General features: G+C 38.9%; 1 protein-coding gene across 1 annotated transcript in view; it reads left to right on the forward strand.

The window, feature by feature from the left end:
* Positions 1 to 16,650, forward strand: part of lrp1bb (low density lipoprotein receptor-related protein 1Bb) — a 393,508-nt gene that overhangs the window by 335,147 nt on the left and 41,711 nt on the right. Inside the window, exons 64-73 of the mRNA XM_042494695.1 lie at positions 3,316 to 3,438; positions 7,528 to 7,709; positions 7,948 to 8,147; positions 8,997 to 9,185; positions 9,335 to 9,483; positions 9,769 to 9,862; positions 10,621 to 10,737; positions 11,467 to 11,586; positions 12,412 to 12,531; positions 16,258 to 16,374. Coding sequence (XP_042350629.1) covers positions 3,316 to 3,438; positions 7,528 to 7,709; positions 7,948 to 8,147; positions 8,997 to 9,185; positions 9,335 to 9,483; positions 9,769 to 9,862; positions 10,621 to 10,737; positions 11,467 to 11,586; positions 12,412 to 12,531; positions 16,258 to 16,374 — 1,411 coding nt within the window. The remainder of the gene's footprint in view (positions 1 to 3,315; positions 3,439 to 7,527; positions 7,710 to 7,947; positions 8,148 to 8,996; positions 9,186 to 9,334; positions 9,484 to 9,768; positions 9,863 to 10,620; positions 10,738 to 11,466; positions 11,587 to 12,411; positions 12,532 to 16,257; positions 16,375 to 16,650) is intronic.

Here is a 16,650-nt window from a genome sequence, read left to right on the forward strand (position 1 = left end):
TTGACATTATTGACATGATTAACGGCTGCGTTAGAGACACCTCAGCTCCCACTTGGTTGTTTTCCTTTAGCTGCAGTAGATTCTAGCAAATACCATTAGAAGCAATGTGAGGGAGAGGGGGAACATTATGTTGTCACACTCTGTCTCATGCACTACTGTGTGGATAAAATGACAGTTTAAGCAAATGTAATAAAGCTATTTTTATAAAAGTTACCAACTCTAGCTTTAAATGTGTTTTAGAGCTGTATCTGTTGTCTTTAATTCAAATGTTTTCACTGTGTTTAATTAGAGGTGAAACATCTGCTTTGGCTCCAGTACAGTAGGAAATGTGATTACCTGGGATAACATTTTGCATAAGTTAGGCTTTCCATGAGCTATCCAGTTACAATAAATGTCTCATGGAAAGCAATCAGTGAATTTTAACAAAATATTCTCAGATAAATTAGCAGTTGTAGTATTGAGAAATCACTTTATGCCAGAGTTCTACATAAAGTACAATATCAAAAAGTTTTTGCATGTTGCAACCAGATTGTGGCTGTTACTCTAAATGACAACTTTTACAATTTTAATGTTGGGACAAGTGACGATTGAAATACATATTTCACTGTTGAAAAGAAAGTCTTATGGAAAGTCTTATGGCAGTGGAAAGACTCAATACTTTTGAAATTGGTGCTACATGACCAGAAAAAAACAGAGGGATAGGGCTGTGACATTTGCTTTTCCTCAAGAGGTAGAAAACTTCAACTTCCAGAATTCACTGTGGCCAATGAACACTCTTGTTGTTTGATGACATAATGCATGTTGCTTGTCTTAAAACAATATGGTTTACAGTAAGCTCAAATTCATTCCTGTAAACATTTCAGCACAGAATTAGCCAACACAGTACCAGAATCTTGGTTCATTTTTGATCAGCACTGCTTAGTTTTACTGTTTCATCTCAGTTTTTTCAGCCTGGTTTTCATAGTACAGGAAACAGTATGACACACTTACTGTTCACAAATTCTAATACTACAGCTAAACAGTGCACTAAAATATTATGCTGAAGACATTTTAGGTGAGAAATGGAGAACACAGTAACATAATCTTTATTTATATTTATTTATTTATATTCAGTCTGCTTGAGTTTGGCCTGAATTTAATGCTTACCTTTTTCTGTAGTGGAGTGTGTGCAAAAATGAGGAAGAACAATCTGTGTTTCCAGCAACAGCATAAGAGCCAGCGAAAATCCACCCAATGATACATTTTGTGTCATCTGGCAGATTTTTGCTGGCAATAAGCAGAAAGATCTTGGTGCTGGTAAGATGGAGGGATGTATTACCTAGTTTATATACACTTACAACCCACAATGTTTTGATACAAAGCTTGTTGAAAATCTACAAGTATAAAGTATCACCTTAAAGCTTGGGTCGGTATCCAAAGGCCAAAACTTAGGTGACTGCATTTAGTGCCGTAAGGTTTCACTGTCAGATACTTATTTTAGAGAGAAAAGTAGCAGAGCAGGAAATCAATGGTGTGTTGACAGTGATGTAAATATGAGTACTTGCACTATAAAAACCTGTATACACACAATTTGATACAATTGATACAATATTTTTAATTATTATTTTTTTATCATCTATTCTTAGAAGCTTTTAGGCTTGTTTTTGTAGTTGGTTGTGGTCTATACAGTCCACAGGGAAAATGAATGGGAGACATATTTCTGGATATAGACACTGATAAAAGGAGCATGCACGCTTCAAGTCTATTGCTGATGGTTTGGAGTGGAGAAGGGTTCCCCCAGGACACTTTGGCGCCTGTCTGTGAGGGTGTTGATGATCTGATGAAGATGTCTCATTTCGCCTGTCAGATTATCTGACACCTTTTCTCGGCACCCACAGTGCGAGACAGCAGGGTGGGGGCACTTGTTTGGTGAGCGGCTGTGTCTGACTGACAGTGGGGTCCTGTGAGCATGACAGAGTAGGGAAGTACCTCACTCTTCAGCTTTGATAGTACTTTGACTTCACAGAAGATGTGAGACTTCACTGGCTCCTCAAATGCTCAGTATAGCTGAAAGCATCGGAACCTATGGGAAAACCACCTGAATCAATACCGCTTGTGCAGTAAATACCACATCACACAGAGATACTGTAGAGGCTGGCTATGTTATTCTGTTTCTCATCCTGCTGGCATTTCCATCTCTAGGTATTTCAAATAATTAATTAAACTTGACCTTACTGGATTGGTTTAATCGGCTGACAAGTGTTGCTTTTGACAGAGAAAAGGCAGCACATTAGCACAGAAGCCGTTTATGTCCTCTTTCAGTGTCTACACAGGATGGGAACCTGTGTTTTTAGTATCTCTCAGAACTCATCACAGTTGTTACATGTGTAAAATGGAAGAAAATAGACTTGAAGCGTAAAGGTGTGCTTGCACGCATAATGTAAGAAAAAAAGAGCTTTTACACCACCCGCGTAGACAGCTTTAATAAAATAGGAGTGTATCTGTCATATGAATGACTGAAAAACACAACTGAAGCTGTTAGCATTAATATTTATTTATTAAAGGTGTACAGCGCCCACAAAATGACCATGTAAATATCAGTCATGCTGAGTTCCTTAAAATTTGTAAGGAAACTGTTTTTCTTGCATGACTCCATTTAAAACAGTGAACATATTGATCTATTGATTTATTTAGGAATACTTTTAACAACTGCAAAACTGCATCAAAACATTCTTTTATAAACTCTCACACCACGTGTGCACTGCAGTATAATCAAAGTCTCCTTTATCCAGTTGTATGCTCAGTATCTACCAAACACATACATTTTTGCCAAAAAGTTACTACTTAAAAATGAACTGAAAGTAAAACTTATCTGCTCTCTTCAAAGCCAGACTCTAAAATTATTTTTGTAAAGTGATGTTTTAATATAGTTTTGCTTTTTATAAACATTGTAAACATGTTCACTATTTTTCCACAAAGGCATGTGAGTAAAAAAAAAAAGAAAAGTTTTCTTTATATTTCCAGGTAACACGGCATGACTTATTGTCTTACAAGTAAAAATTTTGTGGGTGAAGTATTCCTTTTAAAGTGTTTGGGTTCTGCATATCACTATGAACACTTGCTTCTAAAACATATCATGGATATGCTCCAACAGAAAAATTGACATTTATTTTATAGACTTACATACAGACTTAATGTAACTTTTGCGATAATGGAATTTGATAATTTAATATTTACTTTGTTCTAAACCTTTGTTGCCAATGAGAATGTTTTACCTACTTTCTCTTTCTCTCTCTCTCTCTCTGTCTCTCTCTCTCTATCTCCCTCTCTCCTCAGGGCCTCAACAACATTATCCACATAGACTTTGACTATAAGAAAGAATTTATCTACTGGGTGGACTCAACCAGGCCAAGTGGTCGAAAGATCAACAGAATGCGCCTCAATGGGAGCGACCTCAAGGTACCACAGGATTTAGTTGCTGTGACTGCATGCCATATGGTGCCTTGTGCCACTTTATCCAAGATTCATTGGCTTTACTTTGCTTGGTCCCTTTTCAACTTGTATTTATTAATCCTTCAACGCTCTATTAGATGCATTTTTTTTATTTATTTGAATTACCAAAATGCATGTCAACAAGCTAAGGTGTATCGTTTAAATTTAAAACATTAAGTATGTTGCTGAAGTGGCTTATTATCACTGCTCAGATGATGATGGGGGCCCTTTATCCTGTTATATACTCAACATAATGGATTTGTTCTGTCGGCAGCCAACGGCCTGTTAGCTTAACAACAATGAATGTGTGTCAGTGATAATAGGAATATTATCAATGGCTTTCAGATAAATGTAATAAGCCTAATGACACAATGGTGCTCTCTGGTGTAATCACCAAGGTTTGTTCGGGTCATGGGATAGGAGCCCAGACACTGGGGACACTGGGATGTCAGCAGAACACCTGCTGAGTCCCAATTGCACATCTCATTAGCATTGGTGTGTGGGGGCATTAGGCTCATTCAGCTCAATTACTCCCACAGTCTCTGTTTGAGCCACTGCCACAGCTTAGCAAGAGGACAAACTGTCTGAGACACAGATCGCGGAGTTTCTCACATTGGGTTAATTAAAAGAGCCACTGATATCCAGTGCTGCTCCTATAGCCGTGCTATATGAGGAGAAAAAGATTGGGGAGCAGTGAGTATTTCTGTGGATTTTTTCTCTCTGCCAAGATAGTTCATCTGACCAAGGCAGAGATTAATTGAAATCTATTGCTTAATTAAAACAATGGATAATTATAGATTTTATAACATACTTTGTTTTTTTCACCTGATTTTAAAGAGTAAACCTTTGTTCTTTAGGTTAATTTTGCAGTTACACCTCTGACTACACAGTCATTAATGTCACAGCAGGTATTTCAATACGATGAAAGAAAACATCTACAGTGACATTAATGATCAACATCCAGAGGTAAATGTATCAGGGTTCATACAACTCTTCTTATTGTAACTAAGACCAAAGAATGGCCTTTTTTAAGGGAAAACACTTTAGATTAAGCAATTTATTAATAATAGACAAATATTATGCACCACATACCTAGTATGTGTACTATGTCCAACATACTTCTGTATACATTATTTGTAATGATCTTTTTGTATGCACTGAGCTGTAATTATGTCACCTCCTCATAGCCTCCTATCCAGTTTTAGAAACCAACCATAGTAACAGATCCCAAACTCAGCTTAACCACTAATTTTGATAAAATAATTTTGAAACTATATTTAACAAAAATAAATAAATAAATAAATCTGCACTTCATGTAGTCACATTAAAACAGAAGCATAATTGACGTGACAAAGCTGTCTTGGTCCCCGTTCATTCCAGGGTTTTCCACATGCTCATTAATTTTTGGCAAGCAGCCATAAATAAAACATCTGCCAACACAATCTGATTTTCTATTTTTGGAGCTGTCTGGTTATGCATTGCATTCAGACACATTGGAAGTAATACTTAACTGTTCTGCTGGATCTGAAAGTTTACATTCACTCAGAGCTGCTCCTCTCATCCATTGATCTGATCTGATCAGCGCTGATTGACAAATCAATTATCCAACCCGCAACTCACAAAGTGCTGAACTCATGGAGAGCTGCGCTGCATTCAAGGGCCCGCAAAAACCTCTGACTTTAGAGAGGGGACACAGAATAATTCAAAGAGAGACATGTATTTAAACAGGAAAAACCAAAACTACCAAAGTTTGCTGTCCTCCCCCACTCCCCAGTCGTCCACTACTGCCACGCATACACTCTAATTCTGCAGGAAACATTCTTAATGCCACATTGTCATCTGTCTCCTTGCACTGTGGGATATTTATGCCCGCATAGTCTCCAGTGTTTGCATGCTGTAAAGTTTTTCCATAAATAGCGTGCAATTCACATAGTATTGGTTTCAAACTAAGGTTATGGACATACCAAAAAAAAAAAAAATCTGATACACTAAATAGCATGTCAGTATGAAATTTCCAACACAGCCACATGACTGAGACAACTTTCTGCATTGATCTGGCGGATTCATCCAGTCTTTATGTTTCAATTTGCCGAATCCAAATGAGGAGAAGTTAACCTTCAGTGCCTTGTAAATCAATCTCTTTGATCAATAGTGAGATATTAGTGATACAGTCAACCAGAAAGACGTGATGAGATTCAGCTCCCTTTTTTTGGTGGAAGCTGTCAGGATGGTAAATATTGCACAATGTATAATATTTTAGTGACTGTTTTAAGCTCAGTTTTGTCGAAATTACTGCTTATGAGAAAGCCTTGTCTCTTGCCAAGACTATATATTTCCTTGCAAATGATGACAGAAAAGGCAGAAAAGGCCTCAAAGCAAATCGTGTTCCTTACTGACAGATTGGATCTGTGCTGGAATTTTTTTAATTTTATTTATTTATTTATTTATTTTTGTTAAAAGGGGGGTTTCAAGGCATTGGCTTTATCTGCCAGCTGGCACAATGATTGTTTATTCTGAACAACTGCTTTTTCAAGCTCAAAGGCTAGACTGCCTTGGGAATATTGATGGAGTTCCTAGATAGTTACTAGATTTTATTTACATCAGTCAAAAGCCTTTGCTGATATTTCAACCAAATCTCTCGATGAGAATAGTGCAGTAAGATGAATAAGATCATTAATGGCAGCCTCTCTCTGCTGCCCTGCATCCTACAGTTAACAGACACTCATACAATGGGTTCCTTTTTTGCAAATTAACTTGTGTTTTCTGATGAAATTTATATAGTTCTATGCTAACATTTGTTTACACTTGCACCTATTTGTTGATTGCACTGAGGTGGATGAATTGGGGCAGTGTAGGACGTGTTTGCACAGATCAGGCAATGCAATGCAATTTTGGTACTAAAGTCTGTGTAAAACTGCATCCACATATTTATCTGTCTTGGTGCAAATAGCAAATTTCATGGCTTTAGGCCTTTTCAAAATCACAAAAAAACATGAAACACATTGATTTTAACTTTTGCCAATGTGATCTAAATAAGTGGCTAGTACAGTTGTAAATACACATCAAAATATAATTTGTATGTGATTAAGAGTAACTACAAGTCTGTACTGGCTGAGTGCGATTAATTATATTCTTACCAATGTCAGCAGATACCGAAGCTGTCATATAGCAGCAGGAATGATTTGTGCCCTCCATCTGTAGCCTCTAATTTAAGAAATGTGCTCTGCATAATTATGCATGGGTCAAACTACACTGGTACCTTAATTAATTGGTTAAGTCTTTAGACACAGCTCCTCCATCTGACTAAACATGTGCACAAATTACTTTACCATTCTCGTAAACTCTCTCACAACAAGTCCAAGTGAGCAGGCACTAGCCAAATCCTGGCCTCAACAAAATATAACTAAATTTAACCGACACACTTTATGGCCATACTGCATACTACAGAATACAAATTTTACACATATATAAAATGTCTACTATATTTAATAACACCAACACAGTGCTCTCTGCACATGTTCTTTAAGATAATCTCAGCTTTTGTGGTCTGCAGTTGCAGTCATTAATAATCGCCCTGACTTACATTTCAGCCACTGTGCGCAACAGAGGAAACACATATGTTGCCATTGCTATGGCAACATGTGTAGATGGGATCTCAAAGACATCATAACAGTGTTCACTTTTGCTCTGGATGCTAATAGGACTTGTGTGTAATGCGGTTGAAAGAATAGAGGCACTTTGATTTGATGGAGGAGAATGTCGTGACTCACTGAGCGAATACTCAACACTCTAGATTTGTGTCTGTGAAAAAACCAAATGGGTTCTGAGTGATTCAGATCTTTTTATTTCTGTCAGGGTTGAAATAATTTGCTTCTACCTGACAGAGGAAGACCTGTCCTCTGTACATGCTCTTGTGTTTTAGTAAACTAATGAAAGAGCAAGTTTTGTTGAAATGCTATCTATTTCTTTGCATTCATTCATGCGGAAATTTAGAGAATTAATGTTCAACAGACAAACCTCCATACTAAAACTGATCTTCCTTTTCTTGCGTACTAGATAGTGCACAGAACAGCAGTGCCCAGCGCCTTAGCTGTAGACTGGATAGGAAAAAATCTATACTGGTGTGATGCGGAAAGGAAGACGCTGGAAGTGTCCAAAGCCAATGGCTTGTACCCCACCGTCCTGATCAGTTCTGGCCTCAAGAACCCCACAGATCTAGCTCTGGACCCCCAGACAGGGTAAGCATATTGTCATTACTGTAAAACTCACCGTAATGCTTAAGTGTTTTCCTAATAAAGATTGGTTTCACAGCTTGAGGGAGAACAGGTATAGAGTAACTCTTTTCAGATGATTAACCTGGGAATTGCCAGATTGAGCTCTCATTTGAGGAGTTTTATTTTGTGTCATTTTATTCCCAGCATGTTTGCCTGCTGTAGTACAGTATAGCTCTTTGAACTGTGTTATACTTCTGACTAGGTACGTGTTCTGGGTAGACTGCTGTGAACCCCCTCACATCGGGCGTATTGGCATGGATGGCCGAGGGCAAACGGTTATCATTGACAAAGAGATCTATAGCCCCACTGCTCTCACTATCGATTACACCAACAAGAGGCTCTACTGGGCAGACGACAACCACATCCTGCTTGCCAACATGGATGGCACCCAAAGACGTAAAGGTGAGACTAAAGGTGTTCATGTTAAGGGAATAGTTTTGGGGAAGTACACTTTGATACCATCCTATAGCTGTGTTTTAAATGTAGTGCTGCAGCCAGCAGCTAGTTAGCTAAGCTTAGCAAAGAGACTCGCCCCTCTTGCTTTGAGTGGTAAATGACAGACATACTTGCACTTGTAAAACTTCTTTGTAGTCCCCCGACCACAATAAACGCTGGTACACTATAGTCACATTCACCCATTAGTGGCCAAGGCTACCATACAAGGTTTCACCTGCTGGTCAGTTTAAACACACTTACACGCTGATGAAACAGCCATTGGGAGCAATTTGGGGTTCAGTTTCTAGCCTGAGGAAAGTTCGACATGAAAACAGGAGGAGCCGGGGATTGAATCCCCAATCTGCCAGTTAGTTTACGAGCAGTGATTGACATGATTGACAGCTGTGTTAGAGACTTTCGACTCTGGTTGTTTGTTTTCATTTAGCCGTGGTGGATTCTAGCAAATGCCACTTTGGAAGCATTAGGAGCGCAAAGAGGAATATGATTTTGTCATGTGTGGATGGAGTGACAGTCTCAGTGGATATGATGAAAAGTTATTGAAATAAAAGTTACCGACTACAGCTGTAAATTCTGAAAATGACATAATTGTAAAAGGATATTAGAAAGTGAAAATATCAAATCATCAGTTAATTTGATAATCCCATCTGGTGTGGGTGTGACTGACTGGAAGTTTCAATCTTTGTTGCTTTCAGTTGTCAAGGAAATTTGTGCCACACAGTTAGCAGATCCCTGGTTGCTAAATTACATAAAAAGGAATTTAACTGAAGCCTGCCATGGCCATTTGTCCCTCTCCAGTGTCCTATGATCACATCCAAGGGGTAATGGCTCTGACTCTGTTTGAGGACTTTGTCTATTGGACGGATGGGAAGACCAAATCACTACGACGTGCTCACAAGACAACCGGCGCTCAAGGGATGGAGCTCCTCAACTCCTGGCAAGCCATCAAATCTATCAAGGTCTACCATTCCCTGCGCCAGCCTGAAGGTAACAAGTCCATCTGGCACTAGTGTTCATTCAAACCTCCCATGCCGTGCAGTTGTTGCGGGCCTCATTTATTTATTTTTAAGAAGAATTTGATTTGTACAGTGTTGTACAGTTTGAACTCAGTGAGGTACTTCTGTTCTTCTGTGCAGTACCCAAGCACCAGTGTCAGATTGCAAATGGAGGATGCAGCCACCTGTGTCTTCTGTCTCCCGGAGGGGAACACAAATGTGCCTGTCCCACTAATTTCTACTTGGCTGCTGACAATAAAACCTGCCTCTCCAACTGCACCTCCAGTCAGGTCAGCAATCATCCCCTCCCACTTCTAAGTTTAATGTGAGCATGTTGGTGCTTTTCTATCCTGATCAGTACTTTCCCTCCCCCTAAGGGCAATTTGCTTTACTCTCACATGTTTTCCTCATCTGACATGTACTGTAGGTTTAGGGAAATGCGTGTGTATTGATTACGACTCTGGTTTTCAAGAATGTTGAGGCTTAAACTGGGAATTAAATATTCATGTTTACTTCAAATCCTGTGGGTTCTTTTTCTCTCTTTTTATTCCAATATTTGTCCGTGGTGCTAATAGTTTCGCTGCGGGACAGATGAGTGTATCCCTTTCTGGTGGAAGTGTGACACGGTGGATGACTGTGGGGATGGATCAGATGAACCTGCCGACTGCCGTGAGTACCATGTTATTGAAATTCTAACATAGTACATTCCAGTGGAAAGCTAACTCCTATTTTGGTGAGCTTTGAGTGATATTAAAATTGAATTGTGAACCAGACGCATGTCGGGATAGACCTCAGGTAGTGCTCAAGCGCCTGCCCTTTTGGTCTTTAATAATATATTTGTCCTTTTATGTGTTTTTCACCAAAAAACATTTAAATACCCTTTCCTAGTTCTATATTATATTTTATTGTATTTTTTATTTTAATTTTTTAGTTGGCCAATGGAATCAACTCTCATCTAGCAGTGTGTTATACCAGAATACTGTATTTGAGTTTTAATTCTGCTGCTCAAGTCCCCATCTCTGACCTACATTCACTGGTGACAGCCAGCCAGGGAGCACGTGTTTGTAAGCCTTAGCATCGTTTGTCACTGTTGTGAAATTAAATTACTATGAGTGTGGGGGTATTGAAATCAATAATTATGTAAGTTAGTTAAAGATGCGCTACTGTATGCAACATCACTTTGTAATCAATAATTATGAGAGGAGTGCCCTTTTTTGACTTCAGCACCTCCCTCCTGCGCACGGCACTGTTTTGAACTGTTCCTGTCTTTGCTTCTTATTTGCCGTCAATGCCCTCTTGTTGCCGTTGTTGTTTATGTGTTTAGCATTCTTCCCTTTTTTACACAATGCTTTGGTCAGATTTCTATGTTTACTTATTGAACTCTCACTGTATAAACCCTGAGATACACTTGTGATCCTTCCCAACAGCTGAATTTAAATGTCAGCCTGGGCGTTTTCAGTGTGGCACTGGCCTTTGTGCTCTCCCTCCATTCATCTGTGATGGCGAGAATGACTGTGGTGACAACTCCGATGAGGCTAACTGTGGTAAGGATGGGGCTACTATTACTGTTAAAGTGGAAAATCTTTTCTTTCTGTTCGTTTGAACTTTTTTTTACTTACTGCTTTTTGCTGAATGCTGTGCTGCTTCTGCAATTACCAGAAAACCTGTCTCCATTAGCGAATCAATTAAACCATGCATCCACTGCTGTTATGTCCTTTCTGTCAATGGTGCTATTTAATGCTAAAACACTCCGTCGATGAATGAATTAACTGATCATCAGAACATGACTCAAGACCAGTCTTAATAATTGATTAATTGTTTGAATAATTTATCACGCAAAATAATGTTAATTGGCAATTTTTGGGTTGTTTGTCACACAAAACAATTTTAAGATGTCACCCTGGGATCTTAGAACATGATGGGTGCACTGTTTAACATTTAATTGTCTAGTTTTGTCGGAAAAATTGTTGATAAAGTATATTATTAATAAAAGAGAATGGTAAATAGCTGCAGCCCTAATCTCACTGTCTTTATCTTTATCTGCCTCTGTTTGTGCATTACAAACTGCATATGTAAAAACCTTCATTAGTTTATTAGCAGACACTGTACATTTCCAAAACCTTTAACATGAATGTAAGACTTTGCATAAGCTGTCTCTATTGTAGGCTGACTCATTACCAGTCCGTAGTCGTAAAATAGATGCCTAGCTTTGTCTGAACTCTCATTTCTTATTGATGCAACCTCCCGCTGCTCCTGCCTGTTTTCTCTTTCAGAGACATACATCTGTCTGTCAGGCCAGTTCAAGTGCACCAGGAAACAGAAATGCATCCCCCTTAACCTGCGCTGCAACGGTCAGGATGACTGTGGAGATGGAGAGGATGAGACAGACTGTCGTAAGACACTGCATTATTACTGTCAGACTCATTGTCTTAGAAATAGGTTTACTGAGCTTTTAGACGGGGTAGTGTCTGAATTTATCCCTCGTTTGATCAGTCTGCCCCAACACTGAAGCAAAAACCTAGATAAAAGTCACTATTTTAAGGTTTTTTATATTTTTGTTTTAAAGATATAATCTTGTGGTTTAAGATAAATCGCCTTAATTGTCTTTTTTTCTTTTGCACGGTTCATTTATTTCTTCTGCTTGAACAGACTTTATGACGACATTGACATTACATAGTCTTCATTAGGTATTCTAAAGGCAGCCCTTGTCATGGGCCTGTTCCTGTGAAAAGGGATTAGATATTGAATCACACAGAGGATAAGAACAGATTTTCTCTGCCATGATGTAACTCATCAGAATATCACAGCCCATTCAAGTCTTTCAGACGGCTGCATTTGTCTTGCATGTGATTGCAAGAGGGGTCAGAGTAGGGAAAGAAAATGCAAGAAAGTAAGGAGGAGAAAGAGAAGCTTGAAAAAAAAAGCCTTTAATTAAAGTGAAGCTAATTACTTCACCCCTTCTTAGACTTCCACAATGATTGGATGTGGTTTTGAATGCACTTTTGTAATAAGCGCTGCGCCACTGAATTAAAATGCTATCTGAAACAATGTGAGGTTTTATAACAAACAACTACTTGCTATAATAAAACACTGGAAAGGTTTGCAAGTGTTTTGGGGATTTTAATGACCGCCTCGCTGGTTCTTATGTCACTGTGGTCTAATGAGCACTCTGATTATTTGTGCAAATCCAAACACACTGCCTGTCTATCTACCCACAGCTGAAAGCACCTGCTCCCCAGACCAGTTCCAGTGCAAGGCCTCCATGCACTGCATCTCCAAACTCTGGGTTTGTGATGAGGACCCTGACTGCGCAGACGGGTCAGACGAGGCTAATTGCGGTGAGTTGTGGAAACCCATTTAACCATAAATCACACCTCTTCACTTATTTTTCAGTTAAAGGGTGGAAGAATCTGATTTAATCTGAATTAATTTCACACTTGGCTTCACTCTGGTTTGACTTAGTCCTGCGCGTTCTTTACGCCTATCTGATGGTGTGCTGAGGGAGAACGCCATGAAGGACAGCTGTCCCTTTCGTCAATGAGAGCTCTGCATTATGATCTAAGTTTTATTTGCATTTCTAGCAGCTCTCAGTGTTTAAATGCTGACCCGCAACACACAAAAGACATTATTACTACAGTAGGGCACCTTGGGAACTTTTTCTACCTTGTGTCACGTCCCACCAAGATTATATTTGCTTGACATGCCTCTGTAAAGAGCCAGAATTCTTCAATTAAGACAATTTCACTACATAGAAATAAGCTGATCCCTGTCAAGAGATCAAATATATTAATAAATAAAATAGGGGTATAAGTAAATTTTGAAAATATTATCTTTTAGAGCATGCCACTAGCTCCTAAAGTTAATTTTAAAAATTATATCATCATATATCACCTTGCTTACAGTATCACAATATGCACAAAAAAACTACAGGAATATTGTCTCACTGTATTTGGCAGTGCATAAAGTAAAACCCTCTGGGAAAAGGTAAAAACTATAGTGAAAAAATTGCAAAAAGAAATCTTAAAGGACTCTAAACATTTCCTTCTGGATTTGTATCCAGAGAAACTTAAGTATAGTAAAACTGAATGAGTCTTTATAGACCTCAGCTTGCTTTAAGCCTAAAAATGTATTGCACTATTAAGGAAGACGATTCACAGACCAGACCAGTGTTATCTAGCCTTGTATACTAACTAAACAGCATATCTGAAAACATGTGGAGGCTGTTTATTAATGATGTGAGGTACTTTGACATAACAGATGATCAAGTGAATGACTAGTTTCTGTAGAAGACACAGTTTCCAAGCTTTTAGAGTTTTTCTTTTTCTTTTAAATACTTGTTAAATATTTGCATCTGTTGTAAGTAATGTGCTGTATAGATTACCCTACATGAATACATGGAGAGTATTCTTGTTTTGAGTTGGGGGTTCTCTTTACTTTGTGTCAATGCAGGAATTTTATGTTTTGTTATATATTATTCGAATGTAAAAAGGCTGAATTTCATGGTGTGTGTTTGTGTTTGTTTTTACCAGGTGTTGCTGCCTCTTAGGTGTGAAAGTGAAAAATAACAAATATTGTTGGTAGTGTTGTCAGTATATGCAGCTTGCACAACATTACAGTTTGGGTTTAATTAAAAGAATATTCATGCTTTGATGTCTTAAGCTTTCACACCTCTTCTCAATAGCGTCCTTTATACTTTGAGGTAGTTTTATGTGGTGCTTTAATGTCAATTAACTTGAGAAGACCCTGATGCAATATTGAGTAAATGTTTATCCCACTGTGTTTAGTTTACTGATGTTTGACTTTAGGCCTTCAAACTGTATCATCTGTAGTGTTTCTCAGTGCCGTCCAATGATTCATCACCTAAAAAGTTCTCAATACTTCATAGCACTTAAAAGACAAAATGCTGCTTCATAGCTTTTTTATTTTCTCTTTGAATTACCTTAGACTGTTTAAGGAAGTTTTGCTTGTTAGCACCGTAATGAGCTCTGACTTAGCAGGGAAATATTACAATTTTTTTTTCCATGTCACATCTTTTATATGCTGTTAGTGACTGAGCTGCTTCCTAATGAATTGCTGCCTTGTGTCATCCGCTGCTACTCTCAGCTCTCCCTCCTGATTCTCTCCTCCTGCTGTCATGTTGGAAAGAGATCCAGGCAGAATCTGCCACCCTCCTCTTTTGACGCATCTCTTCCCTAACTGATAACAGCGTTACCTTGGCCATTATCCCTGATGATGTCTGCACTGAAATGACTTTTTAAAAGGAAGCTCTCAGTTTGACTTTGAAAACCCATTCTGAGGAAGTATTGCTGGAGTAAATATCAAAGCATCTGTTCTTTCTGAAATGAATGCAGATATTTTGGATAATTCTATCTCTGGTCATTAATGTTTAACACTGGAATGCCTGGTTTAGGCTGAAATACATCAGGGCCCTCAATAATTTTTTTACCCACAACAACTACAAGCCACACAGGCAAATGCACAAACTGACGCACGCACCAAAATCCCAGGCAGAGTCACTTCAAACAGCATATACAGTAAATAAAAAAACAGTCAAAACACAGACTCTCAAATGACATTTACTGAATTTTTTGAGTGACATTTTGTAGCTTGGATCCAGACCTCTGTATCACTGCCCACATCGCTTAATCTCATTATCAGGCTTGGTATTTTCAGTAGGAAGCGTGACCTCAGTCTCAACTCCAGTCTTTTGACTTAACCTTTACCTCACATGTTAAGGGTGTACTCTATTTTCACACCTTGTGTTTAAGATGATAAGGGCTCAAGTTTTCTCATCTGTTTTCCAGCAGAGGAGGACATTTTTTTACTGTAAACAGTGGAGAGCAGTGTCCTCTTGCAGCGGGAAACATGTTATAAAACGGTTGTGAGAAAATCAGGGGTATGGTCTTTTCAAGAAGATCCAAAGCCCCTATCCCATTGCAGAGAAAACACACCAACACATGCTAACATCTAGCTTTTGTATGTAATGTGAAAGGTTACCATTGGCATTCACATCCCAGTCAAAGGACTCCATAGTAGTATTTAACGGCTCCAGCTCTGATCAGCAGTAATGGATATACATCACCCGGTTTAACGCACATTGAAGCACCTGTACTGGTGAGATGCAATGATGCGTCACCACAAAATTGGTGATGTATGAATCAAACAAATACAAGACTTTCATGCAGGAGACCAGTGTTTGTGTCCCGTGTGATACCAAAACTCAGTGTTGATTTATTTTAACAACCCAGTGTAGTATTTGACATAATGTACATATTGTAGGGCATGTTAGATACATCACGCTGCATTGTGCTAGTAACAAACATACTCATTTTAAGTCAGACCATGACCTTTTTTCAAAAGCAAACCAATGTGTTATGTAACCTAAGTCTAACCACGTAGTTATGGTGAGACTGTGAGCATTTCACAACATTTACCATGTGTTTAAAGCTGCGACAGTTCCGGTAGGGGTATTATTTTAGACAATGATGCTGCTGGTCATATTAGAGGGTTGGAACAAACAACTTACGTGGTCATATGAGGTTGGAGGACTTGTTTGGATATAAAAGCTTGCTGTCAAATTAATAACATAAAAAAAGACAAAGAAGTGATGAGCTGATATCTAAAACCCGTATCGAAGCACCTCTAACTGTCTTAGAGATGGCATTCATCAATAGATACTGTATCTGTCATATATGCTGGTACTCGTTGGCACTGAAACAGAGAAATAGTCTGAGTGCGGTATATAGCAAAGCCAAAATCAAATGCTTCAGCATGTGTTGTGTTCTGAAATTCTCTTGGATGTTTTCTTGAAGAAAGTTCAATTTTGCCAACTCCCTGTCACAAAATCTGTAGAGGATGATTGGTAGCACAGTCAGGTATTTCATCTTACGGTGTGTTAGCCTCTGGAGTGCGTACTGTGTTTTGAACTCTGTGTCAGACTTGCTTAGGGAAACCCTGAGGAAACGATGATTACACGTAGAAAATATGATAGCTAGCACACTATTAATATTCATGCTCTTTGAAGCCATTTTCATCTTCATGTTTGTTTGCTCCTGATGAAAAAGATGAAAAGACCTGCGGACCTCATGAATTCCGCTGCGAGAATAACAACTGCATCCCAGACCACTGGAGGTGTGACAGCCAGAATGACTGCGGAGACAACTCAGACGAGGAGAACTGCAGTGAGTACCTGACTCCTTCACTTTCTGGCAGCTCAGTTTGTTTCTATACACTGCTGACGTCCTACACGCACTTAAGCAGTGAAGAATAGGGCTTCTCAGAAGACACCTGAGTGCCCCTCCCACCACCGTAACCATCTTCCACCTTTCTCTGTCTCTGACACACAAACACACACTCGCACACACACGCACGCACGCACGCACGCACGCACGCACGCACACACGCCCCTGTATCTCTACACCCTGGGTAATGCTTCCCACTATCGACTCAGCCAGGCT

This window comes from Plectropomus leopardus, chromosome 10 (assembly GCF_008729295.1).
Source record: "Plectropomus leopardus isolate mb chromosome 10, YSFRI_Pleo_2.0, whole genome shotgun sequence".
NCBI lineage: Eukaryota > Metazoa > Chordata > Actinopteri > Perciformes > Serranidae > Plectropomus > Plectropomus leopardus.